Source organism: Pogona vitticeps, chromosome 4 (genome assembly GCF_051106095.1).
Source record: "Pogona vitticeps strain Pit_001003342236 chromosome 4, PviZW2.1, whole genome shotgun sequence".
Lineage (NCBI taxonomy): Eukaryota > Metazoa > Chordata > Lepidosauria > Squamata > Agamidae > Pogona > Pogona vitticeps.
In genome coordinates, this window is record NC_135786.1 from 55,185,597 (window position 1) to 55,212,741 (window position 27,145).

Genomic DNA, 27,145 nt, shown 5'->3' on the forward strand with positions numbered 1-27,145 from the left:
TGCAGAAGGGGGAAAAATGGCACAAAACTGGGTAATCCAGCTATTAACGGGGTGAGACTCACCTGGGCTCCCGATTCTTCCGCACTAAGCTCACAAAGGTCTCCACTTCAGTTTTGGTGATGTGCTTTTCAAGAAGCTTGCGGTTATTGTGCAAGAGGGCTGTGATGGTGTCCTCAGCCAAGATGTCATAGCCTATCTGGGACTGCATCATGCCAAATTGCTTGGCAATGTGTTCCTGAGGAAAAAGAGATAATGCCTATGTGAGCAGATCAATGGGAGTTAAAATTCCAAGTCTAATTCTAGAATATCTAAGAGCCATACATGGCAAAGGTTTCCAAAAAGCCTGAGCAGCCATCTTCTTATGGGTCTTCTTCTTTTGAGGAAACAAAAATTCAGAAAGCAAGTGAATACTATTTGATTTGTTTCCCATGTATTTCGTGTTCTCATTGCACCAAGAGGCTGCAATAGGACAAAGCCTCAAAGTTCTCTAGTTGTTAACCTAATATCTCTCAGGATTAGAGCTCCAAGCCAGCAGACACCACAAGCTTTTTGTAAAAACTTACCTGGTTCTTTCGATAGTCCTCCTGGGAGTGCCGCAGCACCCTGTAGCAGAGGCGGAACATGTATTGGTAGGGAGCATTCTTCTGGTCAGAAAGCTCTTCAAGTCGCACCAGTGGGCCTTCCCCACCCTTGTCCTTAAACGGAGCTTTCAGGATCCCAAAGATCTATCCAGCACAGAAAGGGATGTAACAGTGAAATTGAAAAATGTATTCCATTGTTTTCCTCACTAACAGGACAATGGTTTTTGAATATTATGGGTCTCTTATTTATCTATTTATGCACAATTTATTCAAGTTTATCACCATGAATCTGTGAAAGAAGTGGCTGTCTGCAACTTGGACTAAACAGTAATCATAACACGTTTAGTGCACTGTCTTGCCTTTTAATTTTTCTTTAAATGGAAGGCAACAGGTGAAGCATTTTAGAAGGAATTTCTTCCTCAGAGGAATTAAAAATGGCAGCCACCCCCATACCGCTCAGAATTGGGAGGAAAGAAAATGGTTCCAGCCATTTGCCTACACAATGTCAGGTAAAGTTAAAGGCCAAACCGGAGCTCCTCAGAAGCCCCCTGGCTGCACCAAAAGAGCAGTTACTTCCCCAACTGTCAAGGACAACGTTTCTAAAGCAAATGTGCATAAAGCCTCCTGGATCAAGTAGGTGCAGCAATCTGCTCCATGATACTCATCCTTCACAGAGTGACAAAATATTATTAAGCATGTATTATATTATTATGTACTATGTGCAGTGCGTTCTTATACATAGTCAAAGTTAAGTCAAATTATAGCCTTATTCTCGATCCTACATGTTAAAAATGCAGCCTTAGAAGAGCACATCACAAATATATGCTAAGATCTCTGTGAAATATTGCAATGATCTGCTCTGTATGTTGTGGACCCACTGGTGGTATTTTTCACACCCTGGTGGGCACAAAAGTGATTAAGAAATGCTATAAATCATTCAATCTAACAGTCAGTCAGTCAATCAACCAACCAACCCACTCACCAACCAGTCTGTCTCTGTCTTAGTTCCCCTTGGTCCCAATCACCTGTTTCAGAATGTTCTGCTCTCTCATGAGTTTCTGCCTCTCTCGGTTGGGCTTCGTAATAACAATATCCAAAACATTCTGCCCATTGTTGGCTACATCGCTGACAAAAAACACCAAGTCTTCCAGCAGTTGGATCACAAACCTGTCAGAGAGGTCATGGCTAACATTATAACAAAGTCAATACCATACCCACAAATCAGCACTATTAAAAATATTCAAGCAATAGTCATTTAGGGTCCACTACATATGCAATTCATGGGAAACCAAAGCAATGTAGATGTAAATTATAATATTTATTATTTTTTCTAGCCCCATATCATTCAAAACAACTCACATTATGTAATAACACGTTCCCATTCTGAAACCTGAAAATATGTGTTCTACGTAAGTTATGCAGAATAATGCAAAATACCCAAACAATCTCACAAATATGAAGGATTTCCACTTAATGAAAAGAATATTTGCTTTATTGGAAAAGGAAAACTAGACAAATATATGCTTTTCTGCAAACAAACAGCAGGCTACTTATATACCGCCCCATAGTGCTTAAAGCACTCTCTTGGAGGTTCACAAGTTAATTACGTAGACTACACATCCTCCTCCCCCCCCCCCCCCCAGCAAGCTGGGTACTCATTTTACCAATCTTGGAAGGATAGAAGGCTGAGTCAACCTTGAGCCGGCTACCTGGGAATGAACCCCGGGTCTTGAGCAGTTTTGGCTGCAGTACAATAGTTTAACCACTGTGCCACAAAGCTCCTCCACTGTGCCATTCCACTCCTAAACCTAATGTATTTGTCCTTGGAGGAAATGGACAATGCCACACATGCTGCTTACAGGTATCAGAATATATACTTCTACATATTCTACCAGATCCCCATAATCCCAAATGCCTTTGTCCTTGTACCTTCGATCATTCTGGCTGAGGAATCCTTCATTCATCTTGTCCACTACATTGGCTAGCATGTAGCTGGCATCATTGGCAAAGTCCAGGTCTCGGATTTCTGACACTGGCACAGAGACAATGGCAAAAGCCTCTTTGTCCTCCTTGGTGGGGCATGTGCCCAGCTGAAAAAGAAAACCTCATCATATATCGCCATGTTTGTTGTGTCCTAGAAAGAACTGAAGTATCTGCAGGGAACTCCTTGGCAATCTACTTCCTCCACTTATCTCCTGGAATATGTTTATCTGAGAGGCACATCTTTCTTCATTTATCTCCTTACATGATTATAGGTGCCATGTAAAAGAGTTATTGTCTAAGCAGTCATCTCATCTTGGCAAGAGCTAAATGTTCCGACCAGTTTTATGGAATTATTCCTGAAACTATGACAGTTTTATTTCTAAAGTTTAGCTTGTTTGTTTTTTTTTACATTATTAATTTCATTATAACTGGCAATGGATTGTATACCGCTGTGTTTTGTATATGCTGTTTCATCTCCTATATTGTGAACCACTTTGAATGTCCTTTTTAAAACAGACAACCACAAGGACAAAATATTGTAATCAAATGTATCACCCAAACATAAATTGTGACTCTTAGTACTGAAATGATACTGCCGATCACCCATCTAGCCCAAGATACAGTAAGTCATTTCCTTTGATCAATGGTGGCACAGGGTACTGGGGGATCTATGTGCACTTTTACTACTATTACTAATAATAATGATGATGGTGGTGGTGATAGTAGTAGTAGTCTGGATCGTTGACATTGCAATTCCAGGGGATGTCAGAGCTGAAAATAAAGAATTGGAAAAACTAACGAAGTATAGAAACCTGGCAGTTGAAACATCTCACTTGTGGATGAAATACAGTGGTGCCTCGCTTAACAAGCACCCCGTTTAACGACGAATCCGCATAGCGATTTGTTTTTTGCGATCGCATAACAATGTTTCTAATGGGAAAATAGCGATGTTTTAAAAACAGCTGATCGGCGGCAGTTCCAAAATGGCCACCGGAAAAAAATGGCGTTTTTGCGCCCATTCCTCGCTTACCGGGCAGCAAAAATGGCGTCCGTATGGAGGATTTTTGCATAACGGTGAGTTTTTTGCCCATAGGAACGCATTAAATGTGTTTTAATGCATTCCTATGTGCTTTTATGTTCTGTATAGCGATGATTCCACATAGCAACAATTTTTCCGGAACGGATTATCGTTGCTATGTGGGGCACCACTGTACGTCATTAGGGCTTTGAGAACAATATCAAGAAATGTCACACAGTACTATAAACAGTTGTGTATCTCAGAAATAACACCATCAGAACTACAAAAAAACTGCAATATTAGGAACAGCATACATACTGCACTGATATGTAACAGATACTTAGGTTTTTGGTTCAAACTTGTATCTGTTATATAATACCAGTTAATGTTTTTATAATGTTCACTGTGCCTGGTGTTTCTGAATCATCATCATCATCATCATCATCATCATCATCATCATCATCATCATCATCATCATCATCAGGATGGCAGGGAACTGAGCTTTAACTCCACAATTCCTCTCAAATGGAACAAATTTAGGCTTCCTCCATCAGGCAGTCATGACCATGGATCTTACTTAGGAAGGGACAATGCTTCAGCTTCACATCCTATGAGTTACAGTGGGGTCTTGACTTGAGAACTTAATCCGTATTGGAAGGCGGTTCTCAAGTCAAAAAGTTCTCAGGTCAAATCTGCATTTCCCATAGGAATGCACTGAAAACCATTTGATCCGTATTTGCTCTTTTCCGTCCATAGAAACTAATGGGAAGCTGCTATTCTGCCTTCGACCACTAGAGGGGGATATTTTGTTTCTTTTTTTCTTAGGTCAAGAAAGGTTCCGGGAAGGCAGGGAAAATACAGTCCAGGCAGTGCAGTACCAGGCAGTCCGAAGACTGTCTCCCAATCCACTCTCTAAACGCTGGGAGGAGTGAGGAAGCAGACAGGCACCCTTTCCACTGGCCAACAGTTAACTGAAAGTTCAAATTTTGCACTTTCCCTGCCTCCCACGTGGGTTTTTTTTTCAGTTCTTAACTCAAATCTAAGTACTTAAATCAAGTCAATATTTTCCTATGAGAGTGGTTCTTAAGTCAAAATGTTCTTAACTCGAGCCGTTCTTAAGTCAAGACCCCACTGTATATTTGTGTTAAAAGCTCTGCGGTGGAGGAGGGTGATAAGGCATGCTCCTGTATCACAGGGCCTACAAGAACAGACCAGAGCCTCTCTCACGAGTAGGAATATTCATAACTGCTACCTGTAGCAGGAAAGAGAGGACTTCAGCTGCAGCAACTCATCAGCTCTTCTGCTGCATCTCTGGTGAAGATTTTAATATCACACAGTACAAAGATTATGTAACTGGAGAATCGTAGAGCACACTCAGTAGATTACAACACTGTGGGTCTTGATGGAAGGTGATTAATCTCTGCTACCTTTCTCTATTCTTAACCATTTGAAAAACACTCTGGAATATCTGGATAGTCTTCCGTTCAGAACAGTTTCTTGTTTGAGGCAAAAGCAGCCTCTGACAGAATATGAAAGAGACATACCATAAGGCGAATGGGACGCTCTTCATCAACGTCAATGGGTACATTGGTACTCTGGATCCATGTGTTGGTACAGAGGTGACGCAGCCGGACATAGGAGTTTCTGAAACCATCAAAGAATGAATTTTATTTATGTACTGATTTCCTTAAGGACCTGTGAGCATTTTTTCAAATGCAAATATATTATTTGCATCCTTTCCTCTCCTCCTAGTCTGAGAAAAACCCAGCCTACTCTAGGACGTAGAAACAATATTTATCACCAAACCAGAGTAACATAACTTTCGAAGTGAAAGGAAGAACATCAAGCACCCAAATTCCTACTGACGTTAATGAAACAGTGGAGTATTTAAAATCCATTGATATAAAAAGAAACTTAACATCAAACTTTGAATTATACCTGTACGTACCATGAACTGTAGCCATTGCTAATTTTTCCCTTGCATTAAATGCATAATATCATGACAGCTGAGGCTATCATACTTTGGGCACATCTTGGGAAGATAAGACTCACTTGAGTAAATGATAATGCTAGGAAAAAATGAAGGCAATAGGAAAAAAGCAAGACTTAACATAAGAGGGATTGACTTTCATTTGCAAAACTGTAGCAGAGCTGTTAATGACAGGACCTTTGGGAGGTCATTAACTCATAGGAGTACCATAAGTTGGAAAATGACTTGATGAAAGTTTTAAGAAAGGAAGAACGAGTGTAGTCTGTAAATAACTGCAAGAAGAGAAGCTAATCTAATTTGTTAGTGGAAGGAACTAATAACAATAATTGCATGGCATTAAGTTGATTCTGACATGCCAATCCTTTCCACAGTTCTCTATATATAGAGTACTCAGAAGTGGTTTACCATTCCCTTCTTCTGGGAGGCTCTGGAACTGTGCAGCTTGCCCAAGGCTACACAAGCTGGCTGTTACCCTAGGAAGCACAGTGAGGAATCAAACTATTGACTTCTGGCTCCTCATCCAAGTATCCAACTCTGAGTTAACCAGCCAGTGTGGAAAGTAATCTGATACAGCAATTTCAAGCAAAGAAGGTACTAAAGAGATCAATATAACAAATCCTTCTCTGTCATTTTCTCTTAGAAGTAGTCTTCTATAAATGCAGCAGAAAACCTGGCTTTTCATTATTAGTCCTAACCACTGAAGTCAAGGTCTCATGATGGCATTTACTCAAATATATATATTCTCTTCCTGTATTACACTAGTAGATTAGTTTTCATGCAAAACTGCCTTTTTCTCTGGATTATGTCTAGTGCCTCCATCCTAGTTCAGATGACGCTGGGAATTCTGGAGAGACACTTACCGAGGGACAAAGGAATCAGTCTTTTGTAGTGTGGTAGGATCCAGTTCAAAAAGGGAAGCAATGTCATTGCCATGAGGCACAGCCACCAATCGGTACTTGATCTTTTCCCCTGTGTATCTCCGACTGGAGCGACTGGTTCCAGCCTGTCTCAAGAGAAGGTGGTCTTCAATGTTGTGTTAGCAGGGCCACAAAAGGTTATGTGACAAAAATAGCTGCAATTGTCATATTTTCACAAAGGGCTAACTATTTTGCATCTTGTGAGACTTACATGTCAGAGCCAATTTGTCATTATACTTTAATCCAAATGGTTCTATATGGCACTTTTCATTTTATTATATTATTCCTGAAATTCTGTGCCCCAGGCTCACAGAGACAATTCCCTGTTTATTCGCTATAGCTTAAATGCATAGTTTATGTTTCTTGCACCTAAGAATGGCCTTGGAACATCAGTAAATATCCCCTCTCACCCAATGGGACAAACACAGAACATTTCTTTTTAGCTCTGCAATATCTTCACAGGCTTCTAAGATACCCGTATACAAATAAGACTGACCAACAACCACAAATATTTGTTTCACCTTATCAGATATTCTTTTCATGTGAATTCATACTTGTTTCATCTGGATTGTATATCCTTATCATGTGAATTCAAGCTTCATGCTCTCAGCAAGCACCAATGCATCACTCAGTGGACCAAGCTGGGAGTAGGACAATGTCTAGTAGCAATTTAGCACCTCACCAGCATGTTACTATAGCAAGCACAGTCACTTACATCTGTTCCTTGGTATTACCACATTAGAGCTGATGCTCCTAGCAAAAGGTACACTGGCTGCTTTTCCTAGTAAAATGCATATCAGAACAAACTTTCTCAGCTCAGGTCATTCTGCTGGCTGTGGCAACACCTATACTGCCATCTGCCACAGTGCAGGTCTCCTAGCCTATGACCAAGACAACTCCTCGAAGTGCTCCACTCCAGCAAAATCAGCCGGATCCTGTCCAGAGATAAGCACATCTCACCTCTTCTATTTCAGTCAGCATAGACCACAGTCTAGAAACTTAATGTTTTTGGAGTACAACTTCTAAAAATTCCCCTTTGCCACTATCTATCCCTGGCCAACAGCCACTCAGTGACACCTTCAAGGAGTAATTTTTTCTTAGGTATACTCAGAGAGACTTAAAAAATCAAGTATATGTTATGTTAAGCATGCTTTCTTTAAAAGCGTGCTGAATGGTGAATTTTTATTTTGGAGGAAAAGCAGCTAATTGACATTGTTCTCTCATAGATGGCCATAGAGTAAATATGAATCCTCTCTAATCCTGGCCTGCTGAAGACAGGTGACAGGGAGAATTCCTGCTCTCCACAGCTAGAAAGCCCCTTGGAACACCTCAAGCAATTCCTTACTTGGACCCTGTTTTCACAGGAGGAATGGGGAGGAAGCATGAAAGCAAGAGAAGGCAGCAGCTCCTCTTCCCTCCCATCTTTGGTTCACCCTTTGTGCACACTGGGGCAGAAAAGATGGAGGCCTGCAGTGTTTCTTCCTGCAGGGAACAAGCCAAAATATGAAGCACCACTGTAGTTGGGCTCTCAAGCCAGTAGCTGCTTTCAGTCTGCCAGTTTGCCTCTTAACCTGTACCCATCTATGGCAGTCTTTCCTAGTTCTGCTCTGTTCTCTCAGTCTCTCCTGGTGCCAGGCATCTACCAAGAGGTATTTATTATACAGTTCAATTCATGTAAGGGCAGACTCTGTCCATATTCTCTGTGCCTACCTTACTGAGAAGAAGAAAAAATCATGCCATGTGCTTGTGCCAGTTGCCATTTGTAGCAAAGGAGGAGAGAAAACAGAACTGAAATCAAAGAATATCTGGCAGATGGTTGTCTAAATTTTCTCTTGGATGCCTCCAGTGTTGGAGAGCTCACCACCTCCTGAGGTAATTTATTCCACCGTTGCACTGCTCTAACAATTAAGAAGTTTTCCCTAGCATTCAACCAAAATCTAGCTACCTTAACACTCGTGCACACAGTACCTTCACACACCTGACCAACGTGCCTCCATGCTGGTGCTAACTGGTCAAAGATTGGCCACTTTTGCTAAGACTCTCTATTGAAGTAAGAAACATTCTGCTTCCGTGATACCATTTCTTTCATTGAGTTTCATAAGCCCCCCCCCTTCCAACTCCTTTATTCTATGATTCTGTCCTGAGGTTGTCTGTTTAAAGAACACAGACCATTGTGACATCTTACTAATACTGCCTGCCAAGAACTGAGTGATCCATGCAATCCTGCCTGCCCGAGTAGAAACTGGTCAGGACACTCACAGATAATTACTGTCTACCTGCTGCCCACTTGAAAAGTATCCATTATACCCCAGAATAAACCAGATTTTCTCAACATTCTTTTTTTCCTCTTTTCTTCAATGCAAAGTTCACCTCAGTTAAAGCACAGGAATGCCAAAACCCACCACCATTTTTAAGGATGCAAAATGACCATCCTCTGAGTCCCACTGGCGTGCAATAATACAGCCTCTGTGTGCTTTGTTCTAATTCTTCCTGAAACCTGTCCATCTTTTTTTCTGATAAATAGGACTCCAGCCTGGCCCAAGACATTTTGTCACCTGAGGCAGAGCACAAAAGCTAAGACACATAGTAACTAAAACTAGGTACTGTACATCGTGTTGGCACATGAAACAGAAAATTGCACAAGTGTCTCTCCTGATCCCTGACAACAAAAAATAAAATGACAGCAAATTTTACAGTTCAAGGTTAAGGCTGGGAAAATGGAATATGGTATTAGAACTGGTGAATAAGATTTGGATTTTTAAAGTTAAACTTGTATACATGTGTGTTTTCCACACTATGGCAATACTGTGATTTTTCAAGTGTGTAGCACTATGTATACAGTATTTGTATATAGTTTTTAATTTTATATAGAAATTATTTTGAAAAAAATTACAGCTCAATGTTTCCTTCTCTTGCATGCATCCCAAATCTCCTCTCTGGAGTGGCTACTTCACTCCACACTATGGTAGGGCCTGCATTGAAGGAAGCCACTTGAGCATTAGCAGCCATTATTGGAGATGAGAAAGTATCAGAGAGCCAGCTTGAGAAACACTGTAGTTGATTCCATGAGGAATAATACAAAACAGAAAGAATATTAGAATAAAAGCTATATTTTTATAAACTGAAACTGAAGTACTGAGTCCTGCACTGAACACCTCCAGGCCAAACCATTACAACAAAGATAAATGACAGCTTACCGAGGACTTGGGTTCCCCTGTATCTCCTTTGTAACTGGGGTTCTCCTGAAAAATTACAAAAATTAGAACCGTTAGTGCACAAGAGAAACAACAAAAGCCAACTGACCTTGATCTTTTTATTTCCAACAAAAGGAAGCTACTTCCTCAATTTTTTTTACTGACTTTGTGACAGCAAGATTCCACAGTGGTTGAAGTATCAGGAACTCCAAGATTTTTCTGTAGCAGCTGAGAATGTATTTATGACGTGCTGAAAATATCTAGACAGCAGTTTAGCAGATGCTAGAGAAATGCTACTATGCCCAAAACTGTAACAGTTTGTGAGACATTTCCCTGCCTCAGAATGTGTCCATGGGTGTTGCAAAACAAAAAAGCAAGCTGATGGAAATCCTGTGACAGGGGTAGTTATGCAACAACAAAACCAACAAAAAAATCTGATAGTGCCTGAAAAAGTAAGAATTTTTCTCTGGCATAAGCTGCTTTTCATGAATTGTAGTCCACAAAAAACTAGGTTAAATAGTCTTCGTTTTTGACACCCAAAACTTTTTGATGAAATCCCTTTCTAGATATGTAAGCTGCTGCTAACACACACAGCTAAAGGTTTATAGTGGGGTCTTGACTTGAGAACTTCATCCGTATTGGAAGGCAGTTCTCAAGTCAAAAAGTCTATAGGTCAAGTCTCCATTGACCTATAGTGCATTGAAAACTGATTAATCCCATAACAGGCCGTTTTTGTTCCATTTTGGTTTTTTTCTGGTCTGTAAGTCAATTCTCAGGCTGCAAGTCAAACCTATATTTTGTGGCCAGAGAAGTCTGTAACTCAAAAAGTCTGTAAGTCAAGCCATCTGCAAGTCAAGGGTCCACTGTATCTAGTGTTCTTTGACAACAAGTTGTCTTTTTTTAAAAAAAAAAAAAAATCTCAGATATCTTTTGATGGATCTTTCGTGTGCAAATCCTGAACGATGACTGAGGTTTTCAAGCTCACGCTATGGTGTGGCTCTTTTAAAATCAGTTGAACAACCCTAATTTGGGTAGGCTGAATAACATGGCTTATAATGATACCCTTTCAAACTATGGGAGAGACACCTCTACAAATGCAGAGCAATTGCAGTTATTTTGGCTGGATCACTGAGGGACACAAGTGCACGAGGAAGCAGGATTTGGGCAAGAAAGCTCTGAGTAAACTACAACCTGTTAAGCCACATTTTCAGAGTGACTAGAGTAACAAGAATAATCCTCCAGGAGTGACAGGGGATTTTGTCTCATAATGAACAAACAAACAAAATATCCTTCTCTCTTTCCCCACCAACCAAACCTAACTACAGGACAAAATAGGGCAAAAGAACCTATAACAGCTTGAAGAGGTTGCAGCACAAAGGAAGTGCTGAACAGGGATTTGAACACTGGGAACAGTCGTTCAGCAATATTGTTTATGGCCCTGATCCTTTTGAATTTTGCCAGTTGTCAACAAGGAAGGGCTGTGAGAAGAACCTCTAATCTCCTAGAATCCGCTTAGACCAACACAGGCAAGATTCATCCAAAATAAATGTTCCCCTAGGCTGTTTTTCACACAGACACTTGCTCCATTATGCACCATCATTCAGTGGATCTTCTTAGGGAGACAATAGCCAAAATAAGGTGGAAAGAGGTTTGTGGACTTCTTTTACATGCACCTATTCCTGCTCCTCAATAGCTTGATCAGGTGAACATTGATAAATGGAAGTCCATGCCACTCCTTTCCAGAGTACTTCTGTCAACCATGAAGAAAATAACAATAGAACGCAAAGGCCGGGAGAACCCTGGAGAATCTTCACAGAATATTCTTCTTATGAGTGTCAGTTGTTATAGCAGACACAGTGTCAGATCAGGGCTCAGGAGACCTGGGTTCAAATCTCTCCCGAGCCATGGAAACTCACTGGTAAGTAGTAAACAACTTCTTGAACATCCAACATACTTCAAAAATCCTATTGGGGTTATCATAAGCTGGAAGCAACTTTATAGAACTTAGCAACAGCCACCTCCATCTAAGAAAGGATAAGGAAGGATGGGAAAATGTCCTCTCGTGAATGTAACCATTGAGAAGTAAGGTATGTCTTGTTAATGGGAGTATCTGGTGCTCTGTGCATATGCCTCTGTGAAAGGAAGGTCTGAAAGCTTTATGGTTTCATAACCTGTGATCTTGAAGTGTGGTCTAGAAAAGCAGACAGTGAGATGAGTTGCAGAAGATTTGCAGAAGTTGCATACTATGATGCAGTGGTGATTATTCCACGCTGAAGCATCTAGAAACAGTTGAGCATGTCCTTCTTCACTGAATGGAATCAAAGCAGAACACAAGATATGTTTGATGGCCAGGGAAGACCAGGTCCATTGTCCACTGCACAGCTCCATGTGTTCAAATTTTCTGACCCTACAGAAAAGCCCACACATTTGCAATTGCAACTTCTAGCTCATTAAATATATGACCTGTTTATTCCAATTAGTTTTTTCAGCCCAAAGGTGAGGCCAGGACGTATGGACAGTCAAAAATAGTTGGGATACAGGTACCCTGTTTCCCTGAAAATAAGACAGGGTCATATATTAATTTTTGCTCCAAAAAAACATTAGGGCTCATTTTCAGGGGATGGTTTTTTTTTTTGCCATGTACAACAATCTACATTTATTCAAAGACAATCATGTCATCTTCTGTTGCTGCACAATGGTGGAGGACAGGGTTTCACTTGACCAGGGCTTATTTTTGGGGTAGGGATTATATTGCAAAAAATCATACTAGGGCTTATTTTCAGGTTAGGTCTTATTTTAGGGGAAACAGGGTATGTAAAAAGCAAATTATGCAAAGAGGAATTTGTTTTCCATTCCAGAAACTGAAAAGATGATTTACAGGTAAAAGGAAAATAAAATGGAAATAGTCCTAAATACAGCCAATTCTCAAGCTAAGCCCTGGTGAAAAGCTGCTGGCACTACACTAAAAGCACTTAATTATATTGTGGATGCAATTGCTCTATAATGTGACCTAATTATACTGTTCTAAATTCTGCTTTTAAATAGAAAGAAATATCAAAGGACAAGCAATTAAACAACCAACATCTACTGGGGACAAAAAGTTGTAATACCATGCTCTGAATTCAGGCTTGCCAGATTGAAAGCAGCCAAACCTCCACTCATGATACAGTTTATATTATATGGTGAACCCACCACACAAGGTAAGAATCTGTGGCAATATGTGTAAGTAATACTATTATATTTCCAGAACAGACTTGTTTGAAAGCTATAATTCAACAAGGCTTACAATCCCTTGGCTGCAAAAGGGGGAAGAAATCCCTCAAACTCATATCAAACTGGTTCCACCGTGCCCACACTCACTCATCTAAGGCGCTGGTGGCACAAACACCAGTGTGAAAGGGGGAGAAGGCTTGCCAATGAGCGGGAGGACTGGCACTGCTTTCCAACCACCTCTACCACTCTTCACTGAAAAGCATCAAGCTTGGTTCCAGACGGGACTTGTTTATTTCAAAGACTTTGCTGGCCTCAGTGACAGCAACAGAGACAGAACTGACTATGTCCAGGGGACTAGTGCAGACAACTCAGTCCCATTGAGAAGGAACTGCCATGGAAAAGCACCTGTTCCAATGAAGAGCAGGATCACCAGCCACCTGGAGCCAGTGGAATTATTAACAGGACCCAAGGCTACCAGTTCTGTTGAGGATGGAGGTGGCAGGTCTCACAATTGCTTTTTACATGCTCTAGATCAGTGGTTCTTAACTTTAGCTACTTGGATGTTTTTGAACTGCAACTCCCAGAAACCCCAGCCAGCACAGTTGGTGGTGAAGGCTTCTGGGAGTTGCAGTCCAAAACTCCTGAGTAACCCAAGGTTAAGAACCAGTGCTCTAGATAGACAACAAGTATAAAAGAATAAAACTTTTTCCTATTTAATACACATTTCCTTTTTCATTAATTTCTTCTAGCCCCTCTATATCATGCACCTATAAAAAGTATAACTGCTAAACTGCCCCGTTGCAAAACAAGCATTTTAAAACAAACTCAAAACAACTTAAAATAGTCACAGAACCCTGTGGCAAGTAGCTCAGTTCCTCTCACCTCTGCTGCCAGATAATTTCCAGTGGCAAGGTGTTTGAAGCGATATAAGCCATTCCAGTGCCCTGCCCCACCACGGCAAGGATCATGATGTACTACCTGAAATACAAAGCAGGAAGTCACAGGTATTTTTGAAGCAGATAGTGAGGAGTTGCACACTGAAATATAACAAATTTGTGGCGCCAATAAATTAATAGTTTGTTTGTTATCTTGTATGTGTGATTTTTTGTGTGTAAAGTCTCTAACTGACTGATATTTGTTTGGTCTAATTCCTGCTATTGCGTAAGAGTTGGAAAAGTGAGGAACCCCTGAATCTCCTGACTCTTGAAGGTCATCTGGCTGTCTAGAAGTCCATGTCAGTTGATTAAACTATTAGCCAGCAACATCAAAAGGTGGCACCAACCAGCGGTGGCTTCTGTTAACCTATGAGAATTCATACATTAAAACAAGGATGCTGTGATCCTTCCAGTTTTTGTAATAAAGTAATACTGGTGTGTCATCAAGTCAATTTCAACTTCTGACATCCCTTCTCAGGGTTTTCTATGGGCACTATTCCCTTCTTGGGGCACTCTGACACTGCATAGTGTTCTCAAGGTGACAATATTGGATTTTCTCTGAGGAGGAACAAAGAGAAATTGAACTCCTAACCTCTGGCTCTGAAGCCAGCTATCTTATTGATGTAGCTATTTTGGCCAGAGATGTTTACTCTATGTCAGTTTATTTTGCTGAGACTCCAAATAAGAGACTTAATAGAATCAGGTACGAAAGCATATAGGTCTACCATGTAAGGAAGGATAGCTACGAGCTGTATATTCAGATGACATAAGCAATCTGAGGAATGATAAACCAGGCATCTATGCAAGTATGTTACACCTGTAAGTACCTCTGGTACTCACCTCAACCTCCCAGAGTGCATTGGAACTTGTGGCTGATGTAGCTGATTGTCGTAAAGTAGTTCGAAGAAAGACATGCAGTTTGCCTTTGTATTCATCACAGGTGAGGAATTTCTCCTGCTCTGCATGGAACAATCTGACCACGTCCCCCTGTCACAGAAATATGTAAAGAGTGAAGGTACATCTACCTGGACTATGAATTATTGTCCATGCACTGCGATATACAATGCATGAAGATAATGAAAACAGACCAATTTCTCTATCAAATACTAAGACTGGTATGACACCAATATCTTAGCGCCAGCACTATAGTAAAAACAGTCTCAATGGGCTAGAACAGTTAGAGCAGACCCACAGAAAACAATAAGAAAAGTTTTTTTTTTTTTTTGGCTATGACTAACTCCGATCCCACTGATTTCAATGTGAAATAATTCTAAGCATGATTAAGTTCAAATCCAATCCAAATTCACAAGCCCTATCATATAATTCTATATTTGTTTTATCCTGTCCAACATAAATCATTGTGGTAAGTTTATTATTTGACGTTTGGTATATTAGTAATATGTTAAAACTTGTCTGAAGACTATGCAGCAGCAAAATTCAGTACTATGCTGTATATTTAGAACCTTCTAGAGACAGAAAAATATTTATCTTTCTTTCAGTGACCATAATATTTTAATAGAGTCCTAAGTTATAGAAGTTCCCTTTTCTGGAGTCTTGTCATAGATCTGTTACACCCGGTGCTGCCTATCCCAACTGGCAACAGTTTTCCAATGTGTCAGTCAGAGGTTTTCACCCCATAATGTTTTGAAATGGCTCTGCTCACCAGTCTGACTTTTCTTGGGTAAACGGTAGGCTTGAAGCCAATGAAAACAGTTTCTGTTTTGGTTTCTGAGGTTTTGATGCCAAAGGAAAAAACAGATTTTTCTTTTTTTAAACAGTAGATATGGGACATTCGGATTTTTTTTAATGCAGGTCCCAGAATTCATCAGGAATCCCCCCCCCCCAATACATTCAGATTTTTGGAGCTGCAGGCAAAAAAAAAACCCTATCACTGGAGGAGGATATTCTTAAAGGCCTCTTTAAAAATCTCTGGCTTTTTTTTTTTTACAAGCTTTTGAAAGGCTAGGCAGGAGGGAGCTTGCCATGCCTTCACAGGCTGAGCATTCCAAATGTCACAGACCTCACCAAGGAGGCCCAGTTCCCAGTCACCTCCGTCAAGATGGCCACCCATAGAATCAAAACCCAGGGGGGAAACAGGTGGGAGAGGCAGAAGATCTTAAGGAGAGATGTGTTGACAGGTATCAAGGTCCCAAACCGTTAGGGGCCTTATACGTCATCATCAATACCTTGAATTTGCCATGGAAGCAGACAGGGAGTCAATTCTTAAAATATCGTCTGAAATCAAGACAATGATAACGATGGCCTCAGCTATGGCAGTTTTTCATAAATTAAAAAAATCTGACACATATGCCCCCATCACTGGCAATTTTCTGAAATAAAAGATCCCTCTCCAGCCCTGCAGTTCCCAGCTACTTCTTTAGGAAAAAAGGAATCCTAAGGAAGTCACTGGACTTTTGGCCGGGGGGGGTGTGAACTAGATATTTTTCATTTACTAAAAACTACAATGACGGATAATGCCATCAGCTTTATGCAACATCAGTTCTGCTCCTAGATTTTGACCATGGTCTCCTCTTCAATCACCAGTCCTTCAAGACTCCTGATAGCATGCAGTATGATTGTCAAATAGTTGTTTTGTTAAAGAAAATGTCTCAATAAACAAATGCTAGATTAAGCATAACTATTTCCTTGTGGCTGCCTACCTGTTTTCCTAGCTACTCCACCTGTCTCAACTGCTAACAGACAGACCTATTCATATTTCAACTTTTAATTCTTAAAGCTTTGCAGGGTATCATCATGGCTGTCCACTACCTTCTGCCTCTCCTTAGTATCATTTAAAAGTGCCATACTCAAAATGGAAGTCATTTGTAGAAATGTCTCATTTAGCACCAGGGAAAATACCAGCAAGAAATAACAATTTTTAAAATATGCCAAACTGCTTAAATTTGACAGCTACACACACACACACACACACACACACATTACCCCTTTAAGAACTTCCTCCATATGGTCGCAGTACTGCATAAACAGGTTGATTTTCCAGCTGGTGTTGCAGTTGACAGAATTTACCTACAAAAACATAGAGTTACTGGAAGAGAGGTACCATTTATAAGATCCCAGACTAAATCCCCAGAGCACGTTAATTCTGACCACTAAAATCAGGAACCCCTCTCCCACCATCTGTACCTCTTTGCATCCTGGGTTATCCGTGAGCTCGTAGTTGCTGGCATGCAGTGGCTGCCCAGCATTCACAGGATTCAGAATCACTTTGTCTCCAACAACTACCTGAGGAAGGATGGCATAAAGGTTAGGGTCTACAAACATGGGAGGCTCCCTAAAACATCTCCATGGAAGTTGAATCAATTGGGGGATGGAGAAACTGACAGCGTAGTCCTGTACATATCTACTCGAAATAAAGCACCATCAAGTTCAATGACGCTTGCCATAAAGAAAACAAAAAACTGTACTCTGTGCATCTCACACTCCCTGCCAAATCTTTAAATGCCCACATGAACTGCAAGTACAAAGCCAATTCCAGTGGATGGGCTGACTGACACATACATGTATGCCTCACCTGATACCTCTGAACCTGGTATCTTACAATTCCATTATGATAATTGCATCTGTGAATTGCTTCTCTCAAAACGTATGTGCAATCTGTAGCTGGCTGACAAACACAAATCATCTCTTGAAATTGCGCCCAACCAGTAATGAAGATATATGTGTTAAATAACCTTATTATGCGCTCCATTCTCTATCGCCTTTCTTTTAACCTCAGTGTTTCCCCACAGGATTTCCTCATTGGAGCTCTGACTTCTTGGATCTCTTAGGCCAAGCTGATATTCCTTAACAGAGGACTCATCTACGTTTCTTCTTGGTTTTCCAGTGAATGCATGTGGTCCCACTCCAGATCAAGACCACCATATATGGGTAAGACAGGTTCAAACCTCTCCTAGCTTGGGGAGTTTCTTAAAACTTACATGCTTAAACAAAGAGGGGGGGAATTCCATTTATACCTAGTGAGGATTTTTAAGGCCCTTAAAGTGGAGGAAGAATCTGGAAAGGAAGTGAGCTGGAGTGGGTTAAATCTCAGTATATTAAATCACACACAGTAATCCCAATCTACAAAGTAAAGTTGTGCTAGGTTATGTATTTAGTGTAGTGCCTCCTATGTTTTTAATGTAGAGTTTAGTTTAGCCCTGAGGCCCAACATCAGTAAGAATTATACCACTCCACTGCAAAACAGAGCAGTCAAGACAATTTCAGTCTGTAAAGCCCTCAAAGCTCTACATCTCCATGCTTACAGTCTCCATATACTGTTACAGGGAGAAGTCACCTCTTCATCATTACACACTCACATTATCTCCATTGCTCCTCAGTTTCCAGAAGGGTTGGATGAAGACCCAAGAACCTTCATTGCCTGTAGCATCCAGTGTCACCCTCATGGCATTCTTCTCCAGCAGAGCAGGCAGGCGCTTGTTCACTGTCAGGTATTTATTACTCTTCATGTGGAGGAGCTAGAAAACAGCAAAGTGGTTCCTGGCCATAATCACACACGGTACTTAATTAATGCAGACAGCTGGAGAGAAACCATGTAGCTATCTTTAGGAGCCTCAATAAAGAGGGATATTTCTATGCCTATTAACAATATTTCATTTTCTTAAAATGTGTTTGTTTGGGAATTTGTAATCCAAAAGGCATTTAACATTAGAAAAGGAACACATTTACAGAAACAAAAATGAAAAACAGTGCTATTACATAATCAGCAACATTACAAAATAAAATGTTGCAGATGGTCATACAATCCAGGTTTGGTTTGGGCCCATTACTTAATAGTGCCAAATGAATTCTCCTATTTTTCTACAATCCAGGGCATATAGGGGAAAGGCCTGCTGAGGTTCCCCAAAAAATCTTGAGACAGCCTTAGCCTAAAGTTGAAACTCCACACCTAAGAGTCACTCTGTTTAAAGATGTAGTTTTGAAAGAGGTAGCTGTGTTAGTCTGTGCAACCACATCAGGAAAAATCCAAAGGGAACAAAACAAAAAGAAATAAGGAAACAAACAGTGGCATCTTGAAGACTATTATATTTTAATGTGAGCTTTCGTGGATCATCTCCACTTCTTTGGATATATGGAATATGTTTTATTTGTCTGTTTAAAGATTACTTGGATCCAGATTCTAATCACAGAGGTTTACTCGAAGAACTACAATTACAGGTGGGTAACCTGTCGTTCTTCTTCGTGGCCTCTGTGAATCACACCCTGGGTGACTAATAAGCTGTCTTACCCAGAGGTAGGGTGTCACGCCAAGGTAGAGGATAGAACAGAACATCCAAATGCCGCATCAGACTTCTGCTGGAGGTTGAGTCTATAATGACGGATACATCTGGACGGCTGTGCCCAAGTGACAGAGACGCAGACGTCCGGAAGACGGTACACCGTGGAGAAAGGCTGTGGAGGCTGACACTGCCCTGGTGGAGTGATGGCGAACCACTCTAGGGGCTAGTTGTCAAACAAGGTGATAAACCCAATGAAAGGGGTCACTTGGCGCCAAGGGGAGGGGCATATTCTAATGTGTTTATTGCTACCGCAGAAGCTCTAGACTCTTCCAATGAGGCTCCGTGCAAGTGCGAATCACCCAGGGTGTGATTCAGAGGCCACAAAGAAGAACTAACTATCTGACTGACACGTCAGTTTGCAGATATCCCTGACATTTTAGTCAAAAAGATAATATTAATAAGATCCAAGCACCCTAAGGTAAATGTGGGTTCAGAAAGATGCCATTGGGTGATGGCAGGAGAAAGACAATACATACCTGTATGACACATCCATACTTCACCACATCCCCATGCACCTTCTTATTTTCTGTTTCATTCTGCTTTTGCTCCATCTGTGCAGCATGCTGTTCAGAGACATAGACCACCGAAGGATCAATGCAAGTCATGAATTGTGAAAGACCCAAGAGAACATCTGAGGGAAATCAGATGCCGTTTCCCAGATGATACCTATTCGTGTGTGGAAACTGTGACTGGGAATCTCACGGAAATCAGCAAATGAGCGAAAAGCACCCCAGAGCTTTAAACAGTAGTCAAGAGAGAGTAGCAGCTTCACCAATGAGACTTGCAGGTCATTTGGAGGAAGTTGAACTTTGATTTGCCACTCCAGCTCCTCTCTGAAAGCGGCCTTCTGACAAAACTAGTTTTAGAGAGCAATAGACAAGTAGAATTGCAGCAGGAAGCACTGATTTTCTTTAAGCCCTAATGTTCTGTTAAACTAAAGCATGCCAAATAAGCAAATCTATGGAACAGGCATAACTTATCCATAATGGGGGACTGAAAGGATATATAATTTTTTTTCTCCCTTTAGAATAAACTTTCTTAGGATCAAACCAAGATTTATGTGCAAGAAGGCTACCTGAAAAAAGAAGTGTGGCTGCTGAACAATATTTCCAGGTTGTGGGAAAACCCCTGCATCCGTTGTGAAATGGATGTCTATTTGTTCATACACATTGTGTATTTTATTTCTGCCTGAGGCTTTTTCAGTCATCTGCTGAGGACCAAGAGCCAATGTAGTGCCATGGATAAAGTACTGAATTACGACTCAGGAGACCTTGGTTCAAATCCCTGTTCAGCCATAAAAACTCACTGGAAGATAGTACTTGTAGAACCATTATTAAATATCTCACACACCTTGAAAAGCCTGGTAGGATCGCTATAAGCAGAAGTTACTTGATAGCATATTTTTTTAAAAAATCTGCCTATTAACACTATGATGTTTGCAAGTGTTCTTATTGCCTTTTTTATTGATATGCTTATTGCTATTCATTTGTTCACATAAAAAATAAGTTCACATTTGTACTTGTGCCTATTTGTCTGCAGGCGTGTGCACAGGTATACATGTATTCATGCACACATGATAACAGAACCTGTGTTTGATTGTCTTTATGCTCAGGACACAATTATCTGCAACTAGAAGATCTCCTTTCATCTTATTCATGTTTCATCCTGCTTAGGGAGCCATGAGCCCTAACTGAATCACATATTATATCATGCAGTGAAATATGTAACAATTAGGGTTGTGTTGTTCAGTCAATTGGCTTAACTGTCTCAAGCTCTGCTGTCTGATTTAAAGGGTTCTTTTGTTTAATTAAGCAACATTTATAAAAATCTTTGATCATTTTCAACACAACTAGCTATAAAACAAGCTCAGATATGTGTGTGATCATTAAATTGCTGGGGAAATAGGCATTTACCCTTCAGAATGAGTTTTTATTTTAATGCAAATGTATGCAATGTATTTCATTGTTTCAAACTTACACAATCTATGTATGTTTCTTAAGAGAAAGGGACTTGTTTCCACTTGGGCTTATTCCCAAATAAATATGCATAAGATTCCACTAATATTTCTTAAACAGGGTATTTATTACACTTATTCTTAATATCTCTGTAAGAACATAAGTCATGCCATGTTCAAGTATTCTAGTTTAGCACTGTGTTTTCACAGCCAATCTAAGGCCTACAGGAAGCCCATCAGCCAGATATGAGAGTAGAAATACCCTTCTACTCATGGGTGCTCAGAGGTGCACTGCCTGAAATACTTGGGGGAATATATTGCCACTGTGTCTATGTTGATAGCCTTATTAGAAGAGCCTCGTGGCACAGTGGTTAAACTGCTGTACTGCAGCCAAAACTGTGCTTACGACCTGGGGTTCAATCCCAGGTAGCGGCTCAAGGTTGACTCAGCCTTCCATCCTTCCGAGGTCGGTAAAATGAGTACCCAGCTTGCTGGGGAGGGGGGGGCAATGTGTAGCCTGCATAATTAATTGTAAACCGCCCAGAGAGTGCTTGAAGCACTATGGGGCGGTATATAAGCAGCATGCTTTGCTTTGTTTTGCTTTATATTCCATTACCCTAAAATCAGCCTCTAGGAATCTTGAGATTTTAAAAACAGGTAACACACGAATGCAGGAACAGGGCAAAGAAAGATACTAGCTTTTTGTCTTTTTTTATGCATTAGAACAAGCCGTGGGCATGTTTTCATACTCATATCATGTGGGATGGACGTTTTGAAGCTACAGATCACAATCTATTTCGTTATTTATGCCTCATTGAGTGAAATGGCATAAACTGACGGTAAATTGCCACTAATTAACAAGGTGCTAGTTGCGTTCTTGGGCATACGCTCCATCAAAGTCAAGGAATAGCACCAGTACCTCATTAATAAATGGCAGTCTCTCTTACACAAGGGTAAATTGTCAGTGGGATTCCAGCCAATGTTTTCATATATCTACAAAATTGACAAAGTTTCCCCCACAAAAAAAGTCAACAAGAACCTCCTATGGCTTGCTGACCCAAGGGTCCATCCAGCTGTGGTTTCCATGGAGTATACATTGAAACTGATTCTACTTCTGCTGAATCACTGAGATCAAATCAGCATTAGGACATCTTCAGGAGTCTCGTGGTGCAGTGGTTAAACAGCTGTACTGCAGCCAAAACTCTGATCGCAACCCCAGGTAGCCGGCTCAAGGTTCACTCAGCCTTCCATCCTTCTGAGGTCAGTAAATTAAGTACCCAGCTCACTGGAGGGGCAATGTGTAGCCTGCATAATTAAATTGTAAACTGCCCAAGAGTGTTTTAAGCACTATGGAGCAGTATATAAGCAGCATGCTTTGCTTCACTCTAGCGCATTAAACTCTTTCATTCTGCTCAGCTCACATAAGGATAATGGATATATAATTGCAAGGAAACTGCTGGCCAGATCAGTATCTAATAACACACACAGATGCAATGAAAGTGGATTTCTGAGTCTGCCCTGGAGGAATGAGAAGCGTTTATGTGGTGCAAGGGAAGCCCCACACGCCGTGAGTCAACTGCTTTGAAGCCACCGCATAAAACTACACTCTAAAGAGGTGGTGTCCCAGCTATAAATCCACCTAGGCAGGAGGCTGCCTATTTTGGGACGTGTCACTGGCAAGTCAAAGCTTTTTTAAAAATACAACTTCATTTTTATTTAATTCAGCCTTAATCTCTCCTAAAACACTGGATTAACATTTGGACTTGTTTTCTACTTTGGCAGCAAAGAAGGATGAAAGTGCAGCACACACTGGCCTGCTGTTCATCATATACCGGTAGGTGGCAAAAGAAAAGAAAAAAAAGCAAATAACACCTAAGGATACTGAGCTTGGCCAGAGGGCAGGATGTATAGAAAGGAACAGGTGGTTAAAAGGATCTCGGTATAGTAAGCAGAGAAGGCTTCCCTCACTGGTCCCAGGAAGAAATCAAGACCAGCAATACTTTTGACCATCAAAACATAATTTTAGACCAGACTGGATTTGATTTAAATCAATTTAAATCACACTTTAACTCACTTCGGGGTGGATTAAAATTAATTATTTTTAAAATAACTAAACAATGGGATTTATTATTATTATTATTATTATTATTATTATTATTATTATTATTATTATTATTATTATTATTATTATTATTATTATTATTATTATTATTATTATTATTTAAAAGCATTGATTTTTATCCACCCTGCAGTGGTGTTAAAAATATACACAGTTTAAAGCCCTCTCTCTGAGCAGGTTGGGGACATGCAGTTCGGAGTACTCTTTTTAGCCTAGTATAGACCTTAAAATTAAATTTAGATCCACAGCCTTCATTCAGTATATAATATCAATTCCACTTGTGTAGAATTAGGTGGTAGATACAAAATTCAGCATCTATCAGTCTTCTGCCTTTGGCAAATTTTTAGCCCTTATGGCTGTGGAAACATTAAAAGCATGATACAAAATTTGGAAAACTAAAAATATCTGAGAATACAGATCACCATTATTCAAAGAAAGGGCTTAGCGTCCTGGGACTTCTTGCTCAACACCATAACTAGCAGAAGCACAACAGAAGTGTCTAAGAGTGGTAAAAACGGTGACCCAAAAAGCAGTCATTATTGACCAAAAATGTGAGTTACCTTAAACAAGATGTCTGATTTGTATTTTTAATGTGAAGTTGTCTTAGACTTCTGCCTTTCCACAAAAAGCATAACCCTAGCAAGCTTTATTTGCTCCTTGGCAAAGCACTTTTTAATGACACAAAGGCTAGAATCCTTTTTGGAGAAATCTGGAGCAGAAGAGCATTAATCAAGTGGTTCCTGCTTGGTGAGCTGTTCTTTCCCTGACCAGCCAGATACTGGTTGTGAAACAGAGCACGCAACCAACTGAACAAAGGACAGCCTGCCAAGGTGGAACTGTTTATGTGACTGCCCTTGCATGCACAGAGTTGTTCAGAAGGATTCTGGCTACAGCAGTCAGGAATTTAGCCACAGTGTTATGCCTGAATCCCCGTAAGATTACATGGCTGGTGGAGAGATAAGGGGGCCTGTGAGCCCAATCTCCATGTCCCTGTCCCACTCAGAAGTCAGTAAGACCTTTAGATATTGACCACAACAGCCTACAAAACATTGAAAAATAGTTATCAGCTGACTCTGGCCTGAAGGAGAACACAAAAAGATGCTTTAAATGGAGTGAGATCATTGGCCCATCTAGCCCAGTATGATCAACTGTGACCGGCAGGGGCTTGCCACTGTTTCAGGCGAGACTTTTTCCTAGCCCTGCCTGGAAATCTCTGGTACTCCCAGGTGAAATCCCAACCAAGTTGACCTCACCCTGCCTAGCTTCTGAAATCAGGCAAGGTTTGGTATGTTCAGGATAGCAGAGTGCTATGATGACCCTAAGAACCATGTTCCTTGATAAACGACAGGTCTCATTTTTGTTAGGCCTTTGAACAAGGCTGTACTGCACTGAAATCGTTGCTTTTCTTTTGAACCACATCTCCCAGAATGCTCCCACCTATATAAGGAATTCTACATGTTGGGGTCAAAAAAAAAAAAAAAAAAAAACTGGCCAGCACAGCTAGAGGTGAAGGATTCTCGGTGTTTTAGTCCCAGAACATCTGAGAACCCAAGTTTGAGAACCACTGCTCTAGCTAGACCACACCAAACATTTTGGGGGGAAGGCATGTTACAGCCAGTTTTTCGGTTGCTGCTTTAAAAATCTGGGTGTTTTTTTTTCCTACTGTTCTCCTTTTTTTAATTTTGGATTTGCATTTTGCTTTGCTCTTTTTAGTCTCACCGAGAGGCTGCACATAATTATCTCAAATAAGGTAGGAGAGAAGTGATGTAGAAAGAATAGGCTCGCATCATGCCTTCTGCAATACAGAAAATTATCTTCCATTGTATTTTCAGTATTAATTTACTAATTTGCCTCTTGTTAGCAAACCACACTTGTTCATGGTCTGAAATAAATGTTTTAATTTCATTAGGCCATAGGAGAAGAGCACTGGCCAAAATCCAGAGAACTAGAAGAACAGCTGGGTTTCATGGTCAGTTACAAAGCGAGGAAGTACAGGAAATGCAAGTGAAGCTATCCTGTTGGCAAGTCAACACACATCTCTTTTTTATTTTTATTTAACAAATGAGCAAAACTTAACAACAAAAACATAAACTAAAATGAAACATATCTCAAAATATACAGTGTTCTCCACCACCCTTGGGTTTTTTTAAAAAAAATTGCTTTCTTTTGTTTTGTATTTTACACCATGTGCCCCATCTCTCTCCAGAAATAGAATGATTCTTGTAGCCAACACACATCTCATGAACACACAACAAAACCCCATGAAATGGCATCCAGAAAATAAGTTCACATCCTGAAAACTTCAAGTTCCTTTTTCCTTTTCTTTTTAAAGTATATTTAGCCCCTGAAACAGCAAAGCCAGGTCTCTTGGCAACCAATACAAGGAAAAAGATCAGGCGTCCATCACTTTTGGTACTCGTAGCCCCATACACTTGGCAACTGTGTGATACATTGATCAACTTAAGTTTTTCTGGCTGGGAGATACTGGAGATGTTTGCCTATCACACTGCAGTTGATGGAGCACAAACAATACCAGGGGCGTAGGTGGGAAGCATGGCAGTCCTAAATCTGCTGCTTCTCCAACACTGGGGGGCAGTGGTGGATTCGGTGCCCTGCAAACTGTGCTTCTACCCAACTCTATCAGATGCAAAAGGATAAAAGTAATTTTGCCTAATTTATATGGCCTGATAAGAACAAGACATTGCTTATAATTAATATACTGAATTAAAACATTGATCTGCCTATCTCAATATTATCTACACCGACTAGACACAGCTCCCAATCATTTCAGAAAATAATATCTTCCAGTCTCGTGTGGGGATGCCAAAATTTTAATTTCAACTGTAATTGGCACTACTTTTGAATTTATTTTATCACCAAACTTAGATCCTGTTCTGGTGTGTATGTTCCTACCCACAGCTGAAATCACATCCTCACAAAATTCTTAGAGAAAATACTATTCACTAAAGAATATGACCAGATACTAGGATCAGCAGCAGAAAACCATGATGATCAGAAACATCAAGAAACTAACTCCAGACAATTTCCATGGCCAGTAAGGGAATCCTGGAATATCAGCAGAACACCGCGAATGCGTTTCTGCTCCCTTCTTTACAACTGTTAAGCTCTCCTTCAACCCCAATTCACCCCGCAGTGCCAATTTAGAGCACTCTGCCATACTACTTGAAATACATGCCCCTCACCTTTACATGAAACAACATTTCAAAATCTCAAAAGACAATGCACACATTCATCATGCAACAGTGGGTCCATCCCTGATTTCTATGTATGCTTCTAAAATAAAAAGGCAAAAGTTTTACACAATCTGAAGAGAAACCAGAAACCAATCATCAACACCTTGTTATGAAGTGGTCTAAAATATGTGATGGAGAGAATAGACACCAATACACACACACACACACATCTCACTAGACATAGTAATACAGAATATTTATCTCAGTCTTTATTCTTGCCGAATGAAGAAAGACCTTCTAACTTCCAAACAGGTAGCCACATTAATCTGTTTCACTATGTTGACAAAATCAAAGGGGGGAAAATTAGGGTGGAGGAGGAATAGGGCTATAACAACAATAGACAAAGTCACAATGCATCACTAATACAGGAATGTGGCTATGAAGAAGTTAATAACTTAAACTGTAGGCTACAGCTGGAGTGAACAGCTATCTGCCAGTTAGGTAAGTAGTCTGCCCGGGAACATGCAATGTACACACTACAACAAGGGCTACAGCTGCTAGAATCTACAGTATATCACAGAAGTGGGTACACCCCCTCACATTTCATAAATATTTTAGTGTATCTTTTCATGTGACAACACTGAAGAAATGATACTTGGCTACAATGTAAAGCAGTGAGTATACAATTTGTGTAACAGTGTAAATGTGCTGCCCCTCAAAATAATGTAACACACAGCCCTTAATGTCTAA

The 27,145-nt window shown here is 40.4% G+C and overlaps 1 protein-coding gene across 3 annotated transcripts in view; it reads right to left on the bottom strand.

The window, feature by feature from the left end:
- Nucleotides 1-27,145, bottom strand: part of ITPR3 (inositol 1,4,5-trisphosphate receptor type 3) — a 129,722-nt gene that overhangs the window by 54,192 nt on the left and 48,385 nt on the right. For all 3 annotated transcript variants that reach the window (XR_012086332.2, XR_002300734.3, XM_020795844.3), the window contains exons 4-16: nucleotides 19,605-19,691; nucleotides 18,148-18,306; nucleotides 16,976-17,074; nucleotides 16,775-16,858; nucleotides 14,672-14,818; nucleotides 13,779-13,874; nucleotides 9,687-9,731; nucleotides 6,433-6,575; nucleotides 5,127-5,226; nucleotides 2,511-2,671; nucleotides 1,607-1,748; nucleotides 564-725; nucleotides 63-235 (exon numbers count right to left, since the gene is read on the bottom strand). Coding sequence is in view for 1 of the 3 variants with exons in the window: in XM_020795844.3 (XP_020651503.3) it covers nucleotides 63-235; nucleotides 564-725; nucleotides 1,607-1,748; nucleotides 2,511-2,671; nucleotides 5,127-5,226; nucleotides 6,433-6,575; nucleotides 9,687-9,731; nucleotides 13,779-13,874; nucleotides 14,672-14,818; nucleotides 16,775-16,858; nucleotides 16,976-17,074; nucleotides 18,148-18,306; nucleotides 19,605-19,691 (1,598 nt within the window). In the remaining 2 variants the exon portion in view is untranslated. The remainder of the gene's footprint in view (nucleotides 1-62; nucleotides 236-563; nucleotides 726-1,606; nucleotides 1,749-2,510; nucleotides 2,672-5,126; nucleotides 5,227-6,432; nucleotides 6,576-9,686; nucleotides 9,732-13,778; nucleotides 13,875-14,671; nucleotides 14,819-16,774; nucleotides 16,859-16,975; nucleotides 17,075-18,147; nucleotides 18,307-19,604; nucleotides 19,692-27,145) is intronic.